The sequence below is a fragment of the Solanum stenotomum genome, chromosome 1 (genome assembly GCF_019186545.1).
Source record: "Solanum stenotomum isolate F172 chromosome 1, ASM1918654v1, whole genome shotgun sequence".
Taxonomy (NCBI): Eukaryota; Viridiplantae; Streptophyta; class Magnoliopsida; order Solanales; family Solanaceae; genus Solanum; species Solanum stenotomum.
The window spans coordinates 6,995,738-7,021,224 of NC_064282.1; the positions used below are offsets into that span (position 1 = coordinate 6,995,738).

The 25,487-nt window shown below is 32.7% G+C and overlaps 4 protein-coding genes, 1 long non-coding RNA gene and 1 pseudogene across 5 annotated transcripts; 5 read left to right on the forward strand and 1 right to left on the reverse strand.

Annotated features, from left to right (window-relative positions):
- Positions 1-2,426: 2,426 nt before the first annotated feature.
- Positions 2,427-5,060, forward strand: LOC125877467 (WAT1-related protein At1g68170-like). Its single transcript, XM_049558756.1, has 7 exons — positions 2,427-2,830; positions 2,927-2,989; positions 3,448-3,564; positions 3,653-3,887; positions 4,121-4,279; positions 4,347-4,498; positions 4,623-5,060. Exons 1-7 carry the CDS (start codon positions 2,637-2,639, stop codon positions 4,879-4,881), a joined length of 1,179 nt encoding a protein of 392 aa, XP_049414713.1. The 5' UTR covers positions 2,427-2,636; the 3' UTR covers positions 4,882-5,060.
- Positions 5,061-6,764: 1,704 nt separating this feature from the next.
- On the reverse strand, positions 6,765-7,557 carry LOC125877521 (multiprotein-bridging factor 1c). Its single transcript, XM_049558793.1, has one exon. The coding sequence runs from the start codon at positions 7,345-7,347 to the stop codon at positions 6,907-6,909; it is 441 nt and encodes a 146-aa protein (XP_049414750.1). The 5' UTR covers positions 7,348-7,557; the 3' UTR covers positions 6,765-6,906.
- A 1,865-nt stretch (positions 7,558-9,422) lies between these two features.
- On the forward strand, positions 9,423-15,366 carry LOC125853489 (nuclear pore complex protein NUP98B-like; annotated as a pseudogene).
- Positions 15,367-16,943: 1,577 nt separating this feature from the next.
- On the forward strand, positions 16,944-17,663 carry LOC125877549 (uncharacterized). Its single transcript, XR_007447620.1, has 3 exons — positions 16,944-17,128; positions 17,241-17,291; positions 17,424-17,663. It is a non-coding gene; the product is annotated as an uncharacterized LOC125877549 (long non-coding RNA).
- A 1,652-nt stretch (positions 17,664-19,315) lies between these two features.
- On the forward strand, positions 19,316-20,434 carry LOC125877533 (uncharacterized). The gene is made up of 3 exons (XM_049558802.1): positions 19,316-19,545; positions 19,799-19,849; positions 20,218-20,434. The coding sequence occupies exons 1-3, from the start codon at positions 19,401-19,403 to the stop codon at positions 20,244-20,246; spliced, it is 225 nt and encodes a 74-aa protein (XP_049414759.1). The 5' UTR covers positions 19,316-19,400; the 3' UTR covers positions 20,247-20,434.
- A 1,198-nt stretch (positions 20,435-21,632) lies between these two features.
- LOC125877526 (uncharacterized) lies at positions 21,633-22,765 on the forward strand. Its single transcript, XM_049558797.1, has 3 exons — positions 21,633-21,875; positions 22,031-22,081; positions 22,527-22,765. The coding sequence occupies exons 1-3, from the start codon at positions 21,740-21,742 to the stop codon at positions 22,571-22,573; spliced, it is 234 nt and encodes a 77-aa protein (XP_049414754.1). The 5' UTR covers positions 21,633-21,739; the 3' UTR covers positions 22,574-22,765.
- The last annotated feature ends 2,722 nt before the right edge of the window (positions 22,766-25,487 follow it).

The following is a 25,487-nucleotide window of genomic DNA, read 5'->3' on the forward strand; positions in this document are numbered from 1 at the left end:
ATCTCGAGTTTAATTTTTGTACATATGTGGTTAGTGAATTTATCAACACAATTACAGGGTTTGGATTAAAGCTACTGGATTTGATCGAACTCATAGGTACACGTATTGCTACAGCCTACATTCTGTAATAATCTTATGTTATATACTCATTATTGTTTATTGGATGTTGAAACTAGTTATGATTTGAAATTTGATTATTATAGTGCTAAATTCATATCATCAATATATATATATATACATGTATATATATTTATACCTCAGTGAGCAATGATCCAATATCTCCAGCCAGCTTCTCATCTTCCACTTTCTTTTCTCCGTCCTCTCCGTTAAGCTGCTTGTCAACTGTTGTCACCTCCGGGGCTGTGGTGGTGGTGGTCTCCTCCTCCTTTGGTTGCTCTGGCAGAGGTGCTGCTGCGGCATCAGCCTTGATGTCCTTTGGTACACTAGCACAAGCTCCCATTTTCTTTCTTTAGGGAGAAATTTAATTAAGTGTTGAAAGGAACTCTTAAGGTTCCCTAGCCTCTCACAAACTTAAATATAATGCTGATTCGTTGGAGAAAGGAAGGTGGAAAATATATTTAATGAATATTTTTTGTTTCAAATATGAAATATTACACACATATATGGGGAAAATGAAATGTATATTAGAGGTAATTTCGATTTTCTATCTCAGTCAAAGAAAGTTTTAAGAAAAGTAAATATGCAATTCATGGAATTTTATTAATTTCAATCACAAAAAGAATTTGCTCTCATTTCCGTGTTTGGACCTGGATGAACGAACCACCGGGAGCTCGTATGAGAGTTGGTTAAGGAAAGTAAATATGCAATTTATGGAATTTTATTAATTTCAATCACAAAAAGAATTTGCTCTTGTTTTCGTGTTTGGACCTGGATGAATGAACCACCGGAAGCTCGTATGAGAGTTGGTTAAGGAAGTAAATATGCAATTTATGGAATTTTATTAATTTCAATCACAAAAAGAATTTGCTCTCGTTTTCGTGTTTGGACCTGGATGAATGAACCACCGGGAGCTCGTATGAGAGTTGGTTAAGGAAAGTAAATATGCAATTTATGAAATTTTATTAATTTCAATCACAAAAAGAATTTGCTCTTGTTTCTGTGTTTGGACCTAGATGAATGAAGCGCCGGGAGCTCGTACGAGTTTGACTGCCTTTGTTAACGGAAAGTTGAAAAATGCATGTATTATTATGTAACAAAAGAGTTTTTATTTTGGTAGAATAACAAAAGAGAATTATATTATAATGTTATATACACTGTGCTTTGCAATAACATATAGTAGTACAGTATAATATTATACGTAATAAAAGAGAATTATATTAATGTTATATACACTGTGCTTTGCTATAACACGTAATAGTATAATAGTATGCGTAAATCATTATTAAATGGATCGACAATTTGGTCATTTGGCATTATATTTACTATTGTAGTATAACAAAATTAAAAATAGACTTGCAAGCAATTGACATTGAGAAGATAGAGAAGTTATTTTTGATAAATTTTTAATTTAAATAAAATATATTAAAAATTAAGTATATAAAGCAAATATAATAGTGAAAATGCATACTTAAAAGTAATAATAATGGCGAAGAAAATAATAGCAACAATAAATAATATTTTCATTGAAGCCAAGAAAGCAATAAAATAGTAGGAGAGTAATAAAACAATACAAATAGAAAACTAGACAATGTTCGACTACGCACATTTTCTCGTCACATGTTCAAATCACTATATATGTCCTTAATCGCCCTAATGTAAGCTACATGTACACTTTTAGCCTCCAAACATATTGTAGATGTCCTTAATCGCCTTGATGTAAACTACATTTATGGACACCTTTAACCCCCAAACATATTCTTTATAGAGCCCTCACAGACTTAATTTATCGTAAGTTATTTCTAAGTCAATGAACACATATGCAAGTTTCTCTTCCTCTCTCTATACCGCTCCATCAATCTCCTTACGGGATATATATTTATATATATATATATATATATATAATCAAACACCCCAACATGAATCAAAATTAATTCTCACTACAATAGACACAACCCTCCTCATCCTCATATCGATCTCCACCCAATCATAATTAAGAAATGACAAATAATATTAGTTCCGTGATAATAATATTATGGTAAGTCATTTCATAATGAATAAATTTGAGGTATAAAACTTTTTTACTAACCTAGTCTCTCCCGCTTTCACCTCTCTCATTTACGTCATGCATGATTTCATTTATGTAACAGAAAAAAAAAGTAACACTATAATAAATATATACAGTTGTGAAAATATGACTCAACTTTTTATCCATACATGTGTATTCTTTTTTTTCTCTCTTTCTCGTGATTTTCTCTAACAATTTTTCACCAATCCCCCAAAACCCAAAAGTCTCTTCTAAACATTTTTTTGCTAAATCTTTTGATTTTTCATCTTGTAGCTTAATCTATCTGCATGCAAAACAAGAACGAAAAAAGAAGAAGAGGGTTATAAAATTAAACCCTCCTTTTTTACGTTCTTGCATTGTTGATTTTGTGTGTTCCTCTTCAAGAAACCCTTTTTTTTTTTTTTGGGTAATTTTTGGGTTGTTGAAAGAGAGAACACAGCAGAGAAGATTAATGGAAAATTTATGCAATGTGTTGCATGGAATGAGGCCACTTTTGCTTATGATTATGGGGCAAATGATACTTGCAGGAATGAATATTGTGTTCAAACTTGCAACAAGCGATGGCATGAATTTTAGTGTTTTGATCTTTTATCGCTCTCTGTTCGCCTCTGTTTTCATGATCCCTTTAGCATTCTTCATTGAAAGGTTCAATCTTTAATTCAACAACTTGTATTTATTGTGTGGGGACATGGATTTTTCTATGTTTTCTTGAAAGTTTCATTCTAATTTTTCTTGTTTCAGGGGAAAAAGACCCAAGCTAACAAAGATGGTTTTATTCCAAGCATTTCTGTGTGGTATACTTGGGTAAGTTGTTCTATCTTTTTTTCTTCTTTCTTTAAACTCTTCTATTAGCCTAGGTCTATCGGAAACCGCCTCTCGAGGTAGTGGTTAGGATTTCACGGGGTATGTTGTTGTGTATTGGTTTCTAATTATTTAAATTGAAGCACCTACTTATTTAGTTTCAGTTCAAGAATGAAACAGTGTTTGGTCATAAGATTTTTTGATGCTTCATTTTTATATAATGTATTCCATGTGTGACTTGACACGGAGTTTAAGACGTAGAATGTTCTTTAATCTTGTGGTTGTGGTGTTAGGAACATGTGGAAAGAGTTGAAATTAAAGAGTTGCCTAAAAAGAAATAGAAATCCTATTTGAAAATGGCTAAAAACGAAAGTGAGAGAAATAAATTGAAACGGATGGAGTGAAAGATTTCTGTAGGCAATTGATAAGAAATTATAGTGAAAGGGTTCTTTTTGTTGCAGGGGATCAATAGGCCAAAACATGTACCTGCAAAGCTTGGTCTACACATCAGCAACTTTTGTCTCAGCCATGTTCAATCTTATCCCTGCCATGACCTTTATCGTTGCCATCATATTGAGGTACTTTTTGCGAGGATCGTTGTTGAGTTTATTAGTTTCATTAAATTTCAAGCAAATGAGGTACTGTATTATTGTGTGTATTGATCAGGTTAGAGAAGCTGGGTTGGCATTCAGCAGCAGGTAAAGCAAAGGTATTTGGGACGATCATTTCTATCAGCGGAGCGATGCTCCTATCACTCTACAAAGGGCCAGAGATACATATGGGGAGCACAAACATAAACTTGTTGAGTTCCCCAAAACATAAGGGGGAAAGTAAACCTTTAATAGGTGCTGTTCTTGCCATAGTTGGTTGTACTTGCTATGCACTATTGTTGATTGTTCAGGTGAGTTAGTGATGCTTTGGAAATGTCTTTTTATCTCATTTCGCGTGTAATATGTAGTTTTAAAAAGCATTTTGTAACATTTCAAAGTAACGGATGTTGATACTTAGCATTAGCTATAAGTTGTGTGCTGGTGCAACAGTATAGGAATAGGAGGGATGTTGTAATTCAGCAAAATATCAAAAAGTTTAAGTATACCTCTATTTTTACCAATCTATGCGTTTCTGTATGTACAGGCAAAAGCGGCTAAACGATATCCATGCCCTTACTCATTCACCGCTCTACTGAATGTAATGGCAGCAGTTCAATGTTTTGTTGTTGCAGTAGTTGTGGAAAGAGATTGGAATCAATGGAAATTGGGGTGGAACATTAGACTTGTTGCTGCAGCATATACGGTATGTATGGGAAATAATAAATCATTTTCTTAATTGAAGTGTAAAGGATCTCATACTCGTGTTTCAGGGGATTTTTTGTTCTGGAGTACTGTTTACCATCCTTGCATGGGTTGTCCGGATGAAAGGCCCGGTATATGCATCCATTTTTAACCCTTTGATGCTTGTGATGGTGGCAATTACTGGATACTTGTTCTTGGGAGAAAAGTTGGTCCTCGGAACGTATGTCATTTTTCCCTTTATTTTCAGTCAGCCAAAAAACAAAAAAGTGAAAATGTAATGCCTATTTGGCCTAGTTCTAGGATGTTGTTTATACGAAAGTCTTAACTAATGTTGTTCACTGCAGCATCCTTGGATCAGTCGTGATAGTGTGTGGACTATACGTTGTCTTGTGGGGAAAAGATAAAGAAATCAAGAAAGTGAGCCAGTTGGTTCCGGATGAAGAAGAGATTGACATAAAATCTTCGTCGCGTAAAGGCAGTAGCCATGGTGGTAGCAGCAAAAGGGAGGGAAAAGAAGAAGAACAACAAGAAGAACAAGAAGAGAATAAGAGGGATTCACAAGTTGGTTCTGAAATATTAGGAGGTATATACATTTATCACTAGAAGATGAAGGACTATAATGTATCATCAAAAAGTGATGAAACATGAAATACCATTTTTTTTTCCCTTTATGAGTTACGCAATGTGCAACATTACAACAACTAACTGAAGTTTTGTGTCGATGATTAGATGACAAGCTAAGAACTAATTGTACTACGATGAAAAGGAATAGAACAATTTTTCTTGTGACGTTACTATTTGTTCAACTTTATACAAGTTTAAATGTCTATTGGTGGTACACGTCTAAAGTTAGAGGGCATAAATGTCAACTGAAATTAAGTTTACGGATATGTTTATGAATTTTTGTCTTATGCCTTCTACTTACTATCTTAATCTAGATTATTCATTCATAAATTAATCAGAGTGATCAACCTAATTCCATTTCCAGTTACAGTACTAACGGACATTGGCAAAGAAAATAACTGTTGTTCAAGAATCAGTACATTTTTCTATAAATACAAATGAAGTTACATCTGCTGTGAATTATATAGATGAATGAAAGTTACAAATATATCTGGTTCGGCCAACTAGTTTACCAACATACCAGAAATATACTAATGTATAGTGTATATGCTGTATATATGTATGTATGTATAAATTATACATATAATTAGTATAAAAGTATATAGAACCTATAGTCGAGGCCTGTGAATTCATCCTTGCTACAGATGAGCCAAGCAAATGGCGTAGTATTAATAAATCTGAGTTCAAATAAACACAAAATAAAGCAAATGGCGTAGTATTAATAAATCTGAGTTCAAATAAACACAAAATAAGGAGTAATTACTTAACCGACTCTTAGTATGAATTTTCTAGATAGCAAGAAAACTATATGTTCCATGGTAAAAGAGCAATTTCTAGCTAATAACATAAAACAACTCTCATATTTAGTACAAGAGAGAAATATTTTGCCACAAAACAGATCGATCGACCATTTCATAAAATAACATTATGAATCGGTATTTAATATTTTTACAAAGCCTAAGTTGGAAAATTACAGGGCGATTAACTAATTAGAAGCATTACAACAACGACAATAACCTTTATATCCCTCGCGTCCGTTCATTAATCTTCTTCGCTAGATCGATTATCTTCTTCTCAATCATCACTTTCTGTATCTCTTGCCTTACCTCCATCGGACCGCCACTGCTTCTTAATTCCGCCTCATCTAACCTTCCTCACATTAACAGCTGTCGCTGTCTTCTTGTTCAAACCGGCGTCGAATCTCTTCACCGTTCACGATGCCTGGTACGGATCCTTGTGCCTTCATGATCTATGGCTTGTTCAGCACGATTGGATCCCACTCTTGTTTTAATTGGTCGACTCGACATCTTCGATCGATCAATTAACTAAAATTGTTTGATAAAAATAGTATTGGTTTTTGTTAGTTGGATGAACTTTGGATTGAGAGGGAAAAAGAGGAGAGGAAGGATTAGTGGATTGGGAACATGGAAAGTTCTGGTAAAATGTGGATAACAGAGGGTGATAATAAACCAATTTTCATATATTTGGAGTGAACACAAGTTATTTTGGAAAAATCTACTCCATTTTAATTTGACTCATACAAATTCTTTTTTACCAAACTAAAGAGTTCTGCTAAACAAGATATGCTTTTCTGAAATAGACTTAAATAAATTGAAATTAGTGTAATTTATGCTAAGTAGCCTCTCGTATTTTTATTTTTATTTATAAATTAGCTTAATTATCAAAATGACGTGTACAAATTCAAACAAAACAGCAAACTAAGTTAAACCGGAAAAAAAAAAAAAGAAGAAGCGAACTTTCTTAATTGAGTATGATATTCATATAGATGAGATCATGATTGTGGAATAATAGTCACATATTTTTTTATCATTTTATTATTTGCATTATATGACAACATTTTCTTGTCTGAGAGCAACAACACAATCTAAAAATAACATATCACTATTAATTTTCTAAAAACAAATTAGAAAACACTGAGATCCTTCACATCTATACAAGAACAACTATAGCCTTTCCATTTCCACACAAATTAAACTATACTTTTCATGACTTGTGAATTTTACCTCTAAGTTTAACACCAAGCACTTTCTCCATTTTCCCCAACACAAGTTGATTAGGCACCGCCTTACCATTCTCATACTCCGCAACAACTTGCGTCCTTTCATTAATCTTCTTCGCTAGATCAGCTTGGCTCATCTTCTTCTCAATCCTCGCTTTCTGTATCGCTTGCCTCACATCTACTGGCACTTTCTCAAGTGCCGCTGGTTCCGCCGCCTCATCTAGCTTCCTTACATTAACTGCCGCCATCGCCGCCTTCTTGTTCAATCCACCGTCGAATTTCTTCACCGTTTGAACTTGTGCTCCAGTTCGCAATGCCTGGTTCACAACTTTCGGATCCTTCAGGTCTTGTGCCTTCATCTTTGGCTTGTGCAGCACGATTGGATCCCAATCTTGTTTCAATCCGCCTGTTGGTCGCATCGGCATCTTCGATCAATCAAAATATTAAAATGAATGCAATTCAATGAATTAATACTGGTTTTTTTGTTAGTTGGATGAAATTTTGATTGAGGAAACAAAATGGGAGAGGAGGCTCTTATATATAGTGGAGAGAATCTGGAAAGTTCTGGTAAAATGTGGATAACAAAGGGTGTATGGAAGGTTCTGGAGTCAGCTTGAACTTGTTCTCCAAGGACAAAGAATAATACACCAATTTTCGTATATCTTGAAGTCCACACAAAGTAATTTTAAAAAAATCGACTCACTCCGTTTTTAATTTGCTTGGTTCAACTTTAATTCAATACAAAAATATTAAAAAGTAAAGAACAATTTTGCTAAAAAAGGATGTACTTATTGAGTGATTAGGAGGCTAAAAAAAATCGATAAACAAATTGAAGTAGGAGGTTAGTTAGTTGAACATTATTTTTTTTTACTTGTATTACTTTTGTAGTTTCTTTTGTCCTTTAAGTTTGATTACATTAATTTTTGCTATAACTATCGTTTAGGATGATTTTGTCTGGTTGTCTGTAGTATTTTGTCATGATTGTCTTCATTTATATATTTTTTTCAATATTATTTTGGACTATTTTTTCTTAAGCCAAGTCTAGCTATAAATGAGTAGCTTAAATCGTAAGCGACGATTTAATTTAAATCTGCGTAAATATTATGCAACCCGCGTCTCCTCTTCTCTATCTATATCTATATATTATACTCCATATATACCACCATTACAATAAGCATTTGTCTTCTTCTTTGCTATTTCTCCAAGTAAGTAAATTTTCTTGTTCCTCTGGTTGTAGTTACTTGATAATTCCTCCTTTTTCCGATAATATAACAAGAATCTTTTGTCATAACATAATTTTAAATTTGTCCACTTTCTTGCATATTCTTGATAATAACTAGAATGGGAATCTTCCTTGTTGGAATGTATGCGTCCATTAGAGATCACAGGACTAGGTCCCTTGACAGAGTAACAGTGTAGAAGTAAAAGTGCAGAAAATAAATAGCACAATGTAAAACAGACACAAGAGTTTTACGTGGAAACCTCCTTGCTCAAGGGAGTAAAACCACGACCTGTCACACAAGATTTTCAAACTGTTTTCACTAATCTTCTCAAGCAAAAGCGAAACACAGTTTACAACCACAATCGTGAGATTAACACCCTAATCCCACACTAAGTAATCTCCTATTACTTAACCGAGCCAAAGCAATAATCATATTGCCCACTAAACCAACTAACTCTAGTTGATCTAGACTTTAAGACCCCCAAGGCCAACTCTAGCCACCAACTCCGATCTCCAAGACAAGAGCTAAACAAGCAGCAACTCTGTTGCACCACACATCAACTACCTTTAGTTGACACTCCTAGGTAATTCTACCCAAGAGAACACCAAAACAATGGTGTAAAAAGGCTTGACCAAAACTTAGAAGATTCAACTAACTAGCTCTAGTTAATACGACTCAAACTAAATATTTAGACAAGCAAATGATCTACTATCCTTTATAACTTAGGAGTAGATTTACAATGTAAGCACATAAGACACAAAGCTCAAAATACAACAAGACTCTTCTTCACTCTATCAGGTCCCTTTGTTGAGTTGAGCAGTGTTCTTCCTTGAATATGGCTTTCTCTTTGTAAGCTTAAGAATTTTTGTTTGCCAAATCTTGAGTTTGTGTTTTGTGTTGAGAGATTATATCAAAATGAACACAAACTCCTTGGGACCGCCCATTGACTGAGAGCCTGCCTCTCTGGAAAGATGTGTACCTACCACATCAGAAGTGGCAGCTTTTCTGACAGTTGTCTTGTTGTCCTTTCACATACGCTCTTGCAGGGATCAGGTCTCTTGCAAATTTTTCTTAGTAAGTTCTTGAAAAGACGTGCTAGCTCTCTCTCCTTTTGAATGAATGAATTAATTTGTTGTTTGTCATGTTGATTAAGTCAACCATAAAGAGTTATTGACCGTTGGACAAACAACTTCGTCCATTTTGATTGGTGTAGTACACTGACGCCTCACCAACCTCTGACACGACAGCTTTACAGTTGTCCCCCATTATAGATCTGGATGAGAAAACTTAGCCAGGGACCAGGTCCAGGTCCAGGTCCCTGCAATTGTGAGCCACTGAAACAGACAGTCTCGTCCGCTATTCCTATTGGTGCAGTACACTGCACTTTTCACCTACCACCTGACATGACAGCTTTATAGATGTACCCCATTTGAATCTGGACGAGAGCATTCTGTCAGGGACTAGGTTCCTGCATTTGTGAGGATTATCAAAACACCTAGAATATAACATTCCTTTTTCCGTTTTCATGTTTTTGCATTTTCTTTGTGATTCTTGCATATTAATTCGTTGATATATTGTTTATTCCGTTTAATTTACCTTTCCCCAAATGCATTTTCTTGCTTTCTTGAATTTGATAATTGAATCTTGACATATTCTTCTTTGGGGGGTCTGAGGAGTTCGTTTTAGTCAGTTGTATTGTTCATGTGTTTATGTGGCTTAATTTCTCTTTTTCCGTATCCATGATACATCTGTTTACATATATTTTATTAAACTGTTGATAGATATTGGATGCATTACTCCATACTAGTGATATTCTTTATTAAACTGTTGTTGAAGAAATGTGTCCTTAGACTATAACAACAATAACTACACACCCAATTTCAGTAATTAAGTTGATTAAACAAATTATTTGGTCACATAATTAATAGTGATTGAATTTTGTTGATGATGAATATTTTTTGACTATCTTTTGATAGCTTCAAGTCTGCCCTTTAGCAATGTGAACCTACATCTGGAATTCAACAAACTAACAACTCCAGTGTGTTTGGAGCATTATTATGTCTTATCAACTCTATGTTTCATAGAATGCTCTCTCATCTCTGACCTATACACACTCTTTGAATATGATATGTTTTTCCCAATGATTAAATACAGCTTTCTTTCTTGCCTGTGGGTTCTGGGGAGGATTGACATATACTGCCAATTTCATGAAAGGGGAGATATCATATTTACTTTTCCAGAGCAGCAAGGCGGCTTTGGAATTGATCGAAAAGCTAAATATGCTCCTTGTAAAAGTAGCTATGCACATTGAGTTGTACTCTTCTCCAAAAATGTTAGTAATAACTACAGTATCTCAGTGGGATTTCTTATGGTGGGTGATATTATTGCTTACTATTTCTGGATACCCAACTATTGATGCCTTGTAATTGTCTTTTAATTAGTGATTAGAAAATCAATTCGATTTGCTTTCCTAACTGCAGGACCATTAGCCTTTAATGCAGCAACAAATGCTACATCTGGTCAAACACAAAACGTATCTATGGACTCGTCCACTTTACCGACATTTGGAAAGAAATATGACTTTGATAGTGTCGCCAATGAATCTCTGGTGTGGTCCATCCAGGGATGTCAATGTCTCAGACTACTCCTCTATACTTGGATATCCAAGAGCTCCTGCATTTGGCGTTTCAAGCAACTCACACTTTGGCACGCCTAAACTTGATTCCTACTCCTTTGGCCAACCAGCAGCATCCATGTCAGGGTGCAAAGGTTTACTTTATTGTCCATTTTCTCATGTATTGGAGCAGATTAATCAACATTTTAATGGAGAATTTTGTTTTATAATCTATATGTTCTATATTAATCTGAAATTCTTGTTGAGCTTTTATCTAGTACTACTAAGTAGGAGTACTATTTATTCCTACTTCATATTTTTGGATATCTTAAGTATTTAATCTTGATCAAATTTGCAAACCAGGAAATGAAAGTACACCGCCTTTTGTCAAGAGCTTTGGTTTTGGAAATTCAGCATTTGGCATTTATCATTAAGGAAGTAGAATAGCATCATATATTGCAACTCCAAAGAACGATATCACATGACCCGGTGGTGGAAAAACTCAATTCATTTGTGGAATGCAGACTTGTCAAGATAAAATCCAGGAGGAGTGGAGGTTTGAGGACTACCAGTTAGGTGATAAAGGTATTCTTAATTTGTTCTCTTATGTGGATTCAGATTCTACTTATTCAAATATATTATTGCTACCTTTATATGTGCATATCTTTCTGTAATTAAATTGATCAAACAAACTTATTGGACTATGTCCAAATTAACTCAGAAGAAAGACCACTTAAGCTATTGCATGAGAATGATCTACAAACACTCTTTGAGTATGTTATTCGCATGATTTCTCTGCCAAATGGATTAAGTACAACTTTCTTTCTCGCTTGTGGTCCAGGTGAGGAATGACATATATAGATGCTACACTTAGTACTGTCAATTTCATGAAATGAGTGATATCATATTTACTTTTCTAGAGCAGCGAAGTGGTATGCACATTGAGCTGTACTCTTCTCCAAAAATATTGGTAAAAACTGCAACATCTCAGTGGGATTTCTTACGGTGGGTAATGTTATTGCTTACTATTTGTGGAACCAATCTTGTGCCAGCTATTGGTGCCTTGTAGTTGTCTTTAATTAGTGATTAGCAGATCAATTCAATCTGCTTTCCTAACTGCAGGAACATTAGCCTTTAATGCAGCAATGAATGCTACACTTGGTCAAACACAAAATATATCTTCGGGCCCATCCACTTTACAAATATTTGGAAAGAAATATGACGTTATGGTCCAGAGATGCCAATGTCTCAGACTCCTCTGCATTTGGATCTCTAAAAGCTACCTCACTTTGTGTTTCAAGCCATTCACGCTTAGGCACCCCAAAATTTAATTCCTATTCCTTTGGCCAACCAGCAGTATCCATGTCAGGGAGCAAAGGTTTACTTTATTTTCCATTTCCTCATGTATTGGAGTAGATTATTCAACATTTTGAGGGAACATTTTGTTCTGTAATCTAGATGATCCGATTGATATAAAGATTATATACCGTTCATTGTGCATTACTTTATGCTCTATATTCATCTGAAATCCATGTTGAGCTTTTGTTATATATTACTAAGTACTCCCTCCGTTTCACAAAGAATGACCTGGTTTGACTTGACACGGAGTTTAAGTAAATAAAGAAAAACTTTTGAATCTTGTGGTCCTAAATTAAAGTTATGTCAAATGTACAAAATTGTTCTTAAATCTTGTGATTTTAAACATGCCACGTGAAAAGCAAAAAGTAAAATGTTACCAAAAAAGGAAAGAGATCATTCTTTTTTAAACTGACAAAAAAGGAAAGGAGGTCATTCTTTATGAAACGGAGGGAGTACTATTTATTCCTACTTTATATTTTTGAATATCCTGAATGTTCAATCTTAGATCAAATTTGCAAATCAGGAAAAGAAAGTTCAACACCTTTGCTCAAGAGCTCTGGTTTTGGAAAATCCGCATTTGGTATTAATCAGAAAAGAAGTAGAACAACATCATGCGTCTCAACTCCAGATATAGATAGCACAAGACTCGATGGTGGAGAAGTTCAATCCATTTGTGGAATGCAAACTTATCAAGATATAAGCCAAGAGGAGTTGAGATTTGAAGACTACCAGTTATGTGATAAAGGTATCCTTAACTTGTTTTCTTATCCGTAAATATCAAAGAACTCTTCTTTGTATTTCATTAACTTTTGTGTACTTCTTGGGTGAACTTGCAGGTCAGAAATGTGGTTCTTCATTTAGTGTTTCCAGCACACAGGGGATTTGGTGTCATCGACAACAGGAGGCCTTTCATATCACCAGTATTTAACCAATCAACTGTTGATCAATTCCCATTTTACAAGTACATTTGCAGTGGAAAGAGCAGGAGTTGACTCTCTATCAAATGAAAATTCTACCCCATTTACGAAGTCACAGCAGTCCATTTCCCATATATTTCCCCCTAAACACATCATTGTTAAACTCTTGTGGCACTGGAAGTAGAGTGGAATCTACTGCCTCAGATGTTTCTTTTTTTCCGTGGATCCATTCAAGTCCGTTTGCACCTTTTAAACCAGCTTCCAGTTCTTCCACTACCTCCACCTTTTCTCCATTAAGGAACTCATGGTCTTTATCAACATCTGCCCCTCTATCCCCACATTCAGTCTCACCTTCCACATATCCTTTGTTAGCAAAACCATCAGGCCCTGATTTTGATCTAAAGAGCTCTTTTTCTCCCACTACTCAGGAGGTGCTCCACAATCCACATTATGCTTGAACTGCCTAAAGCAGTCACAGCCTACACCACCCAGACTTTGTAATGTTTCAAGTACTCCACATGCTGTGAGTCAAAATACTGTAAGTGTTTCTGAACATATATGCAATTAGATCTCATTTATATATCTCTGCTGTTTGCTTTCTGTCAAAAATAATAAAATAAATAATATAAAAGGCACCTTGTGGTCTATAAAATCAGTGAAGCACTTTTATTGTGGTGTTGTACATCTAAGTTGTTGCTACTCTTGCAGCCTCTGTTCTTTGGTCCTCTTCAGCCAGAAATGACCCCTAAAGTTGGAGCAACACTTCCAAAAACCAACACTTCTCACCCGTCAATAGGTACACTTAATGCAGTATGTCTTGCTCTTTTTGAAGTTCATAGTATGTTGAATTGTAATCCATGTAACTAATCCTCCCGGCACCTGTTTCCTGTAAGAAGGTGCTAGTTGCTCAGAAATTGAACAAGGATTTGGTCAGCAGCACCCGAATCTCAGTTGAGCACCTGAGTTTGGAAACATCCATCCTGTTTGGAATTTCTAGTTCACCTGTAAGTTTCACATTTCTGAACAGGTGATTATAATTGATGTTGCTCCTGGATGTGTTCATTGGTTTCAAACCAAGTATCATACTCACTAGAAGTTACATGATGTATGGGGATGCCTCATTATTATTGCTATAATGTTATGCACCTTGAAAGACAGATATATTTATTACCTTTATTATGTTGTAATTATTGACGTTTTCCTGTCAAGTTAGATGTAATTGCGTCTAGTTGCTCTGACCTTTGGCTTTATATTTCTTTGGTTTTACTGCATCAAGTAGGTTTATATAAATTAATTTCAGTATTTCTCCAATAAGATATAAACATCAATATAGTTGTCCAAGTTCCAAACAAACTCTTCAAAGTATCAGGCAAGATTATGTTTTTATAGCTTCAATATGATTGTTAAACTGATCATACTGTTTATGTTTAACGTGAAAACAAAAGTTGTAGGCTATTATGAAAATTTCTACTGTTGTTGGTTGCAGGTTTCGAACAACCCTGGTCCGGTCAGACGAAGATCCTCGTTGATAATTCAACATTCATCTCTAAGTCAGCATATGTTGCGAACGAAATACAAACCTACAAGTGATAAATCAAAGGTGAGAAGTTTGATTTTATGTGAGACTTGTTTAGTAGTTCGTGGCATGTTTTGGTTGATGGACCAAAAGTTTAAGTTACATAAGATAAACACAGGTCATATGCAAAGATTGCAAGTATGGGTATCCTTTTGGTGAAAAAATAAAGGACAAGTCCATTTTTGCTCTAATATTTGTTTATGTAGGTCCTCTTTTTCTTGGATAAAGAAAATGCTTATGGTGTACTAAGGACAGCAGTCATCATCATTCCAAGGGACTGGGTTCTTCCTACCGCTGAAGAATTTCCACTGGGGGCTGATTCAACTATGGACAGTAAGCTTTCTTTTTTAATGAACTTATGCATGCATGCCTTCCTTTCATTGATTGGTTCAGCTGGATTCTAATATCACATGTAATGATTTAGTGGATTCTTAATATCTAGTACCATTTTATGTCTGCTCCATTAAGATCCCATTTCCTTACTCATAGTCTAGAATCTCTAATAGTTCAAATTTAAGCCAAGTAACTTCACGGAATTCGTTATCTATTTGAGTATATCTAAGGATATACAAGTTGACTTGCTATTGAATTGCATAATTCCCTTTTCTGTTTCAGATGTAGGGATGCATGACGGAGACAAAGTTGGTGATAAGCCCAAGTTATAGCCTGGAGAGATGCATTCTGATAATTGTGACGATGATAAGGATGTGGATGGCATTATGCCAAAGCTCCAATTTTATTTCCATTTTATTTAGTTAGTAGAGCCTTCTAACTATATACTTCGACAAATTCTCCTGTTTCTCTTGTTTTTTTCTCTAAAGACGGGGTTCTTCCTATGGAGGAGTTGTTGTCAAAGGAGAAGGAAGAAGTGCACACAGATGGGTTCTGCAGTTGGGCTGTCACATTTTATCTGTTCAAACAAGTGAAAATTAAAGATCTTTAACATGTCTGCCTCCAACCTCCTCTAAAAGGTTATTTCATTAGGAGTAGATAGCTGTTATTCTTTTACAGTCATCTCCGCTGGGTGGATACCCAATGTGTGAGTTTGAGGCATGGAATCACTGTAATGAACTGATTATAGGGTAATATAAATGAATCCTGTTAGTTGCCGGTTTGCCGCAAGGAAACGTGATTTAAAGGTTAGGCTCGCGTTATGAGTTCAAACCCTGCTGCAGACAAACAACAAGGTATTTAAGTGGAGAAAGGTAGATCCACTGAGTTTCAAATCATGAGCCACTAACCCTCAGGATTTCTAGGTTATCAAAATAAAAAGGTGTCCTGCTAACCAACAATCTTCATCAAGAAAAGGATACAAAAACATCACCATTAAAAAATTGTGAATTCTATTTAGATCCTTTTGACTTGCATGCCATTACTATTGAGGTTCTTTCAACTTCCCAAAAAGGAGGTATTGGTTTCTTCGTTGTGTTGTTTCTGAAAGGAAGCCTCTCTCCGTTTGATGCTTTGCCCGAGATATGTTTTTACCACCACTGATGCAATAAACTATTCATCTCTGACTTTTGCAGGGGTTGCTGGTTAAAATTCTAGTCGCTTTGGGAGTTATCAAATCTCACCATTTTTGGTTGGATGTGGAGCACCTTCAGGAAGCCATTCAGAATGTTTTAATTTGTGTGGAGACGGTTTTCTTTTCTGTTAAGCAGCAATATGCATACCACGTGGTTCCTTACAGCGGCTATGTCGAAGCAAAGTTGAAACTGAAAAAGGATGACTAAGTTGATGCGCAAGACATTGGTGTGAATAGGCAATTTTCCTGTGATCTTGCATTTACCACCAGTAACAGTGTGTAATGCAAGTTTTTGGGCCTGTTGATACGGATCAGAGAGGTCTTAAGATAACTAGTTTTCGTTTGTTAGTTAGCGAAGAAGATAGAAATTTCTATCATTTTCTCTGACAACCAATTTTTTACTCTTTTGTGGTTGGACTTCTTGTAGTTGCATCAGTAATTTTTCTTCATGAGAGGCTGGTGTCCCTGCCAGCACCTGCAACAAGCTTGATTGTAACTTTGTAAGTAAACATTTTCCATTGGAATTATTAGCAAATCTAATTTACCCTAACTTCTCTTTCTGTTGCACTGTTTTGGTTACATAAATTGCTTTTACTTGAATGAAGTTTATATAAAGCAAGTCTCTCTCTTTTAATTAGAGTGTTCAATTTGGTTGAAACGATGAAATTGTTTTTTTTAAAAAGAAAAAGCATCTTCTACGAAATGGGTAAATAAATACGTGATGACTTCATTGCTGATGAAAATCGTTTTTTCTACTTTGCCAATGCTATAAATATCCACCGACAGTATTCTCTATCTTTAATTCATACCCACTTTAAAATTAAAAGGCAACTATCTATAGAGACAAAAAATAATGGAGAAGAAGAAAATGAATGCAGTGGCAGCCATGGCTATTGTGTTGATGATCCTTCTATCTTCCAACACCGTCCGCGTTGCTGCTCAAGGCGTCAATTGCTATGACTCTTGTAACACCGCCTGTGTTGGTCTCCCATGTATTATGCCTTTTATTATTCCTATACCATCAATCGAATCGTTATTTCATATCTCAAAACTAGCATAATTTTATAGTTAGTATATTCTTTTTAACAGTTAATTTTTTTTCAGCGAGAGAGTACCAACGTTGTGATGAAAAGTGTCGGATTAGGTGCGGACCAGGTAATTTGTTTTCTTTTTCTTTTTCCTTTTCCATTTCTCAGCAATTATTTTTGCAACATAATCGAAGTTAAGTTCATCTCAATTTTAATTTTTTTAATCAAGCAGCTTAACTATAGATTTTTCATTTTGCAGATGGCAAAATTGATACAAACCTGGGTTGAAAGTGCTGAAATGTATCGAGGCTATTATATATTGTAGCGGAATTCCACAATAATAATCGTATCTTTGATAATAATTTCCGGAAAATAAACGTAACCTTTACGTGTATGTTTAATTACTATTATGATTTCTTTCTTTTTTTCTGTAATAGATGCATTTTATAATGGTGAAACTATTTTCAGAATTATATTTGTCAATTTATAGACCAAAATATATAGACTTTTTTATAGACCAATTTTAGAATACCCTACTTGAAAATCGTGACCAACCTAACCTTTAGATCTTATCTTATTCATTCATTAATTATTATTGATAGAAACCTCTTTTCTATTTCTATCCACACACGTTGTAACTGCCTATTTAATTTAGCTTTAGCATTTTGTATTTAAAAATTACTTAAATTTAGTCGATTTAAATGGCTTTTAATTTTTTTTAATCTTTCCGCATGTAGTTATTTCTTTACAAATATCTCAATTTTACTTGCGCTATCTAATAAATTAAAGGCGATTCCACATTTAGAGCCTAGAGGGACTTGAATTTGAAACCTCGAAGAAAGAGTGCTTATCACTTTATTAAAAAAAAAAAAAAAAAAAAAACTTCGTCCAATTTTATTCATTTGTACAGAAGCCAACATAAAATCAGCTTGCGTGAAGATGTTAAAAGGTCTAAGAACTTCGAATGAGAAAAGGCCAAAAATCAAAATACAGCTAATTCAAGTTTGATTATGAAAGATCCAATCATTGTCCATCTACTCTCTCCGTTTCACTTTATTATATTTCTCCAACTTTTCTTTTTAGTTTTTTTTTTTAAAAAAAAAATTAATTCTAAATTTTTCTACAATATGTTAAGTTTGTAGACATTCTATCTTTGCTTAGATCCATGAGTTTGAATTACATATTTGTAAGATGCTAGTGTTGGTGTACTATTAAGAGAAAATGAGATAAACAGATTAAATTTGGTATTCCAAACTAGTCGTATTGAAAATTATCACCATCACACATGCCACTTGTCCCGTGGGCAGGGACGTATTAATCGCTAGGCCACTAAAGCCATTGTTTGGGGCCCCATATATTTTGGGGTCTTCATTTTTAAAAAATAATTACTTATATATATTATTTTTTTAAAAAAAATTATATGTATTATGAGTGTTATGATTTCTACTAAGGAAATTGCATATGAGATGAAAATAAATGTGAATTTTGTAAGAAACAATTTGATGAAAATATGGATAGCGAAATCACAAAGTCCCTTGAAGAATCTTTTAGAGTTGATTGCTTTATATAAGTAGAGTAGATCAAACTATTTTTTCACTTCAAAATAGATTTGAACCAATTGAAGCATATGGAAATACTTTTGATTTCTTATTTAGTGGTAAAATATTGAGATCATTAGATGATGAGAATTTTAAAAAATATTGTCTTAACCTTGAATTGTCTTTAACACGTAATAGTTATTCTGATATTGATGGTTTAGACTTATTTTTTGAATTACAAGTAGAAGATAATGATCTAATGAAAATACTCAATCAAATAAGAAGACTTGATTATTTTCCAAATACACATATTTCTTATAGAATAATGTAACTGTTGCCTCAGGCGAAAGAAGTTTTTTCGAAATTAAAATTGATTAAATCTTCTTTAAGATCAACAATGGCTCAAAAAAGATTGAATATATTAGCTATATTATCATTTGAAAAGGAAATATTTAAACAAATTGATTATAAAACAGTAAATAATGACTTCGCATCTAAAATAGCTAGAAATTTAGATTTTAAATAAAAATATATATGATAAAAAAAATATATTAGGACCCCTCTCTTAAGGTTCACTTTAGGCCCCTAATGTTATTGAGTTGGCCCTGCTAGTGGGGTACTAATAAAAGTGATTACAACGAGCTATATAAATACATCTACCGACAGTTGTCTCTTCCAAAGATAGATAAGAAAAAATAATGGAGAAAAAGAAAATGAATGCAGTGGCAGCTATGGGTATGGTGTTGATGATCCTTTTATCGGCCAACATGGACATAGTCGGTGTTGCTGCTCAAGGCGTCAATTGCTATGATAACTGCAACACCGGATGCGCCGGTCTCCCATGTATGTCTATTAATAGCAGAAATTTTGCATCTTTGACTTCCGTATCACTTTCTGTTATATTCAATCAGAGTAACTTGTATTTAATTTTACAATGAAGGAAGGAAGTTCAATGGTATGGTAGTATCTATTTTCTTGAACCTATATATATATATATATAGCTGCTTTAACTTCCTTGTGAATTATTTAATGAAAACAAAAAGGGGAATCAGTGTTTATAACATAATTAATTAAGAAGAATTTGTTAATTTTTCAGCCAAGGAGTATCTGAAATGTGATAAGAAGTGCCACAAAAGGTGTGGAGATGGTACGTACTATACGTAATTCTCTTTTATTAATCATGATATGACCGAAATATTAAAAACGTATATATTATATTATATATAGATATGTATAATATATTTAATAAATGTACAAAATCTATATATTTATTGGCTCTTTTGTAAACCAGATGAACCAAAAGCCATTATAAGAAAATGTGAATTACATGGGGATTTTCCTGGAGATTACTATGAAAATCCATAGAAAACTTATTTTTTTACAAATTTTTAAATTAATCCCCAGAAAAATTCTCATATAAGTTACATTTTTTTTTTGTAGTCATCGGATTATAACCATCCCAATTTTTAATCGTGCTGCTTAAATTTGAAGTTAACTTTATTCTTCATTTTGTAGATGACAAAATTGATGGGAACGTTGGTTGAAAGTGCTATGGAGGCTATTATTGTAGGGAGTTCCACAATTATAGTTGTCTCTTCGATAATATTTATTTGGAAAAATAAACGTTACTTATACGTGTATGTTTTTAATACTATGACTTTTTGCTGTAAGATGCATCGTATGTTGATGAAACTATGTACTACTATTTGAAATTATAATTGCCAGTTCAGTATAAGCAATGCTAGTCGAGTCAGAGTCAAATTTGCCAACGCTATAAATAACTCAAATCGTTCCTTCTCATGTTATTTTCATTACTTTCTCTCTTTACCATCTTTTGTTATCCACTATATTATTTTAGAATATCTGACAGCAGCAATATTTGTTCAGTTTATAAAATTAATGAATAATTTATTATTTTGTGTTACTTTTTATTATTGAATACTATTCATTTTTTAATTTTTTAGATGACTTATATTTAATAAAGGTGATTTGATAAAATTATATTTATCATTTATTGTTTCTTAATTCATCTATCAAATCAATAGTGAACAATTATTGTTGGATAGAAGAAGTACCAATAAACTAGACAGAAAATTATTATAATTTTTATCTTCATTTTAGTTTATTTATCTTAATTTTTTAATTGATTTAAAAAAAATATTATTTTTTTTTACAACTCTTTAATTCTATTTTTTTTAACTTCCCTTTGATGTGTTTAGTACTCAGGGGCGTATTTAGAGGGGGTGCCGCGGGTTCACGTGAACCCATGCTCCCCTCTCTAGATTATATATAATAGTGTTATATTTTAAAAAAATATTTAAATATAGATGTGTGAACCCACGTTTAAAGTATCAAATAATAATACAATAATGATTGAGTGCACCTCTCTAAGTAAGAATAAAAATTTAAGTCTTATATTTATCTTGTCCTTTTGAGTGACACCTCCCCAAGTGGTTATCGATTATACTTTTGATGTTTCAACTAATTTTTCTTTTGTTTTTTTTCTTTAATCTTTCAAAATTTTCAAGTGTCTTACATTGGAAGTTCCTAAAAAACTTTGCACTATATGATTTTTATATAATTAAATCAAATGTGTACATAAAAATTTAAAACTAATAGTATTATATATTTTGGACTTATAATTTTTAAAATTTAATGGTTCATATTAAGAACCTAAAAGTCAAACTTATATTTAAAATGCATTTTTTTCGTATTCGTGCACCCATCTTGACAAATTTCTGGATACGCCTCTGTTAGTACTTATACTATTATACTAAATATGTGGTAGAACTTCTGAATCTTTTTACACTACTAAATAAGTTATTGTACTTGTGAAACGTTTTACTAAGTTATAAATGAAACAAATCAATTAAACGTTTGGTATTCCAAATTAGTCCTATCCTATTGAAAATTGATGAATCTTCCTCCGCCACATGTCCCCTGTACGGCACTAATAATAGTGTTACAACGAGCAACATAAATATATCTACCGACAGTCCTCTCTTTATACATAGAAGAAGGAAAAAAAAAAAACTTAATGGAGAAGAAGAAAATGAATGCAGTGGCTATGGTGTTCATCATCCTTTTATCGGCGAACATGAACACGATCGGTGTTGCTGCTCAAGGTGTCAATTGCTATGATAACTGCAACACCGGCTGCGCCGGTCTCCCATGTATGTCTATTATATACTTTTATTCATCGAAACTTAGGTATATTAAATTAATATAACTATGGAATCAGAAATGGATTCAAGAGTAGTAATATTTGACTTCCGTGTCATTTTTGTCATCCAAAAGCTTATACGGCAAGAATTTGTTAATATTTCAGCAAAGGAGTACCTAATTTGTGATAACAAGTGCCACGAAAGGTGCGGAGATGGTAATTCTCTTTTTCTTTTTTCTCTTTTCAAAAGTTATTATGTATATTACTCTAATATACTACTCCCTCCGTCCCATTTTATATGAGGTAGTTTGATTCGGCATGGAGTTTAAGAAAGAAAGGAAAACTTTTAAAACTTATGATTCAAAATGAATGATAGAAATTTGTGTGACTTGTAAATAATTTCATTAAGAATAAAATAGATATTTTATAGTTAAATTGTTACCTAATATAGAAATGTGTCATTCTTTTTGGGACTGATCAAAAAAGAATGGAAGTGATATAAATTGGGACAGAGGGAGTATACTTGTTCAATATAAAAAATCTATATATTTGTTCACTATTTTATATGCCAGATTATTCAAAAGATTGAAATGTAATTACTCCTTTTTTAATTATGCAGCTTAAATTCGAAATTTTACTTTAGTCTCTTCATTTCTTGCAGAAAGCAAAATTGATGGAAACCTAGTTGAAAGTGTTAAAATGTATTAGCTAGCAAGCTATCGAGGCATTAATGTAGGGAGTTCTATAAATAATAATTTCTTCGTAGTTGGAGAAAATAAACGTTACTTGTACGTGTATGTTTAATTATTACTATGGACTCTTTTTTTTCTACTGTAATAGAAATGCATTGTATGATAATGAAACTATGTACTATATATGAAAGTATAATTGTCAGTTCAATTTGCTAGCTGTAGTTAAGTCAAAAGTCAAAATTTACCAACGCTTTATATGAACTCAAATCGTTCTTTCTCGTGTTATATTTATTACCAACAAATTAGACATAAATAAAAAAAAGGGAAAAGGGTCAAAAATGCCCTTAAACTATGTGAAAGGAATAAAAATGTCCTTCGTTTATAGTTTGGCTCAAAAATGCCCTTAACGTTAATACTTTGGTTCAAAAATGCCCTTAAACTATGTGAAAGGAACAAAAATGTCATCCCTTTATAGTTTGGCTCAAAAATGCCCTTACCGTCAATACTTTGGTCCAGAAATGCCCCTATAGTTACAAAATGGGTCAAAAATGCCCTTTTTCGAATAAATATATATTTTTTCTTTTTAAACACATCTTCGTCCTAATTAAAATATTATTGAAGAACACTATTCTTGTTTTCTTTCTTCTAAAATCACTTTAACAAATAAAAAGGTAGGAAATATTTTTTTTCTTCTTAATCTCATTTTATCAATTAAAATAGAATAACGTCATGTACCCTTTGGACATATAATATATGTCATATATAAGATTATAGTATATCCATCATTAATTTATATTTATATAACGATAAAAAATAAGAAATATTTTCATTTTTTATTTTTTTCTAAATTGAAGTAGGATAAACATTTGCTAATTTTAAAAAAAAAACATTATTAGAAAAGAATGTGTTAAAAAAAATATTTATTTGAAAAATGAGCATTTTTTACCCATTAAATAACAATAAGGGCAATTTTGGACCAAAATATTAACGGTAAGGGCATTTTTGGACCAAACTACAAACGGATGGCATTTTTGTTCCTTTCATATAGTTTAAGGGCATTTTTGAACCAAAGTATTAACGCTAAGGGCATTTTTGAGCCAAACTATAAACGGAGGGCATTTTTGTTCCTTTCACATAGTTTAAGGGCATATTTGACCCTTTTCCCTAAAAAAAACTATAGTTGGTATATTGTTTAGTCATGGATAAATAGAGTGATGGCGGAACAAGTGAGATTTGTACTTCCCCATCAATCGGTAGATTGATAGCTTGAATCACGTTGAAGAATAAATGAGAATATTATTGATTCTTATGTTTGAATCACACTAAAAAAAAAAAAAAAATTATGGTTTTAAACTTATTTTAAGTTATTTTTAATATTGTCAAACACTACATTTTTAATATATTTTAAGTTATTTTTTTATTTTCTAAACATTTTTAAATGTGAAATACTAACTTAAAAATAGATTTAATCAACATTTAAGTCAATCCAAACATCCTCTCTAAACTCTCGACAGTTATGGGCCTCCTAAATTATGGGTCATAGCTGTCCTCAGTGGGATTAGCTTCTTAAACTGAAATACTGGACCGTGTATTGGGCCTAGATCAAGCTAATGGATTGGAGTTATACCGTAATCGTTTGATAGATGTATAAAAAAAAGAATTTTTTTTTAAAATGTCAATATTTTGACATTTAATAGGATTCAATGTCAACACTTTCAATATTTAGTAAAAATGTCAAAATTTTAATTTATTATGTATCTTATTTAAGTTTTTATTATTTGTTTTAATTGAAAGAATACAATTGTTAAATAACAAAAAGGAGAAATTTAGGGGAGAATTTTTTTTTAAAAAGGAACAATTGCTTAAAAGTCTCAGCAATTACAAAATTTCAAAACTAAATACTAATCGGTCTTCTCCATAGCTGATGAGTTCTATCATTATCGATTTTCAATATATTTTGATTGAATTTTTTTTTTTTTGTTTGTTGAGAATTATTTTAACGAAACAGTACAACAAAATCATTGACAAACAACTGTGGAGAAGAATTTTTTTACTGGGAGTTCGATCAAGTTGGTTGAATACAAATTGGACCAGGTATTAGTTAATTGCTTCCTCCTTAATCTTTTTCTAAGTGATTATAAATTTTGATATGAAAGTTTGTAAATAATTGTAAACTTTATCTGTTTTAATTGTAAATTGTCTGTACTATGAACAATGTAAGAAAAATTAGTTTTGGTGGATTTGTTTAATTTTTTGTGGTTGTTGATTACGAAAAATGTTAATGGATTGTTTGAAGATTTTTTGATCGGCCATTTGTTTTTAATGGTTCAAAATTTGTTTTGTATACATATATGTTGGCTGACTTCATTGAAATATGCATAATACAATTTTGTTCAAATTTGTTTTTAATGTTTCAATATTTGTTTTTTACTTGAGCAAGGACTATTGTAAATGCATATATTTTTAACTTGGTTACAAAAAACTGTTAACATCTATAATTCTGTATTTGTTAATGACTTGGGTATTTAATTTTTTTTTTTAGTTTGAATACAAAGAAAATATGGGGAGTATTTGTTTTTTAACAAATAGTAATGCCATTTGATTTTTTTCTAAGTTAAAGTAAAGATACATATTAAATGTATTCATTGTATTCATGCACTTTTGTTTCATTGTTTTGTATTCATTACTCCATATTTGATGTATTCATTAAATCATAATAATTGGTATATGTCAGGTTTGATTTATAAGTTACATTATTGTATAAATTTGTTTTTATGTGATGTAGTTTATAAGTTACATTATGGCATAATTTATATATTTATATGCTTGCCAAGTTAAATATTTTTTCTTACAAATCTGATTTACTCAGGAAAATGCTTTTGTCATTAACTCGGATAACAAGAGCCTGCCGAGTACTACATTCAAGTTCT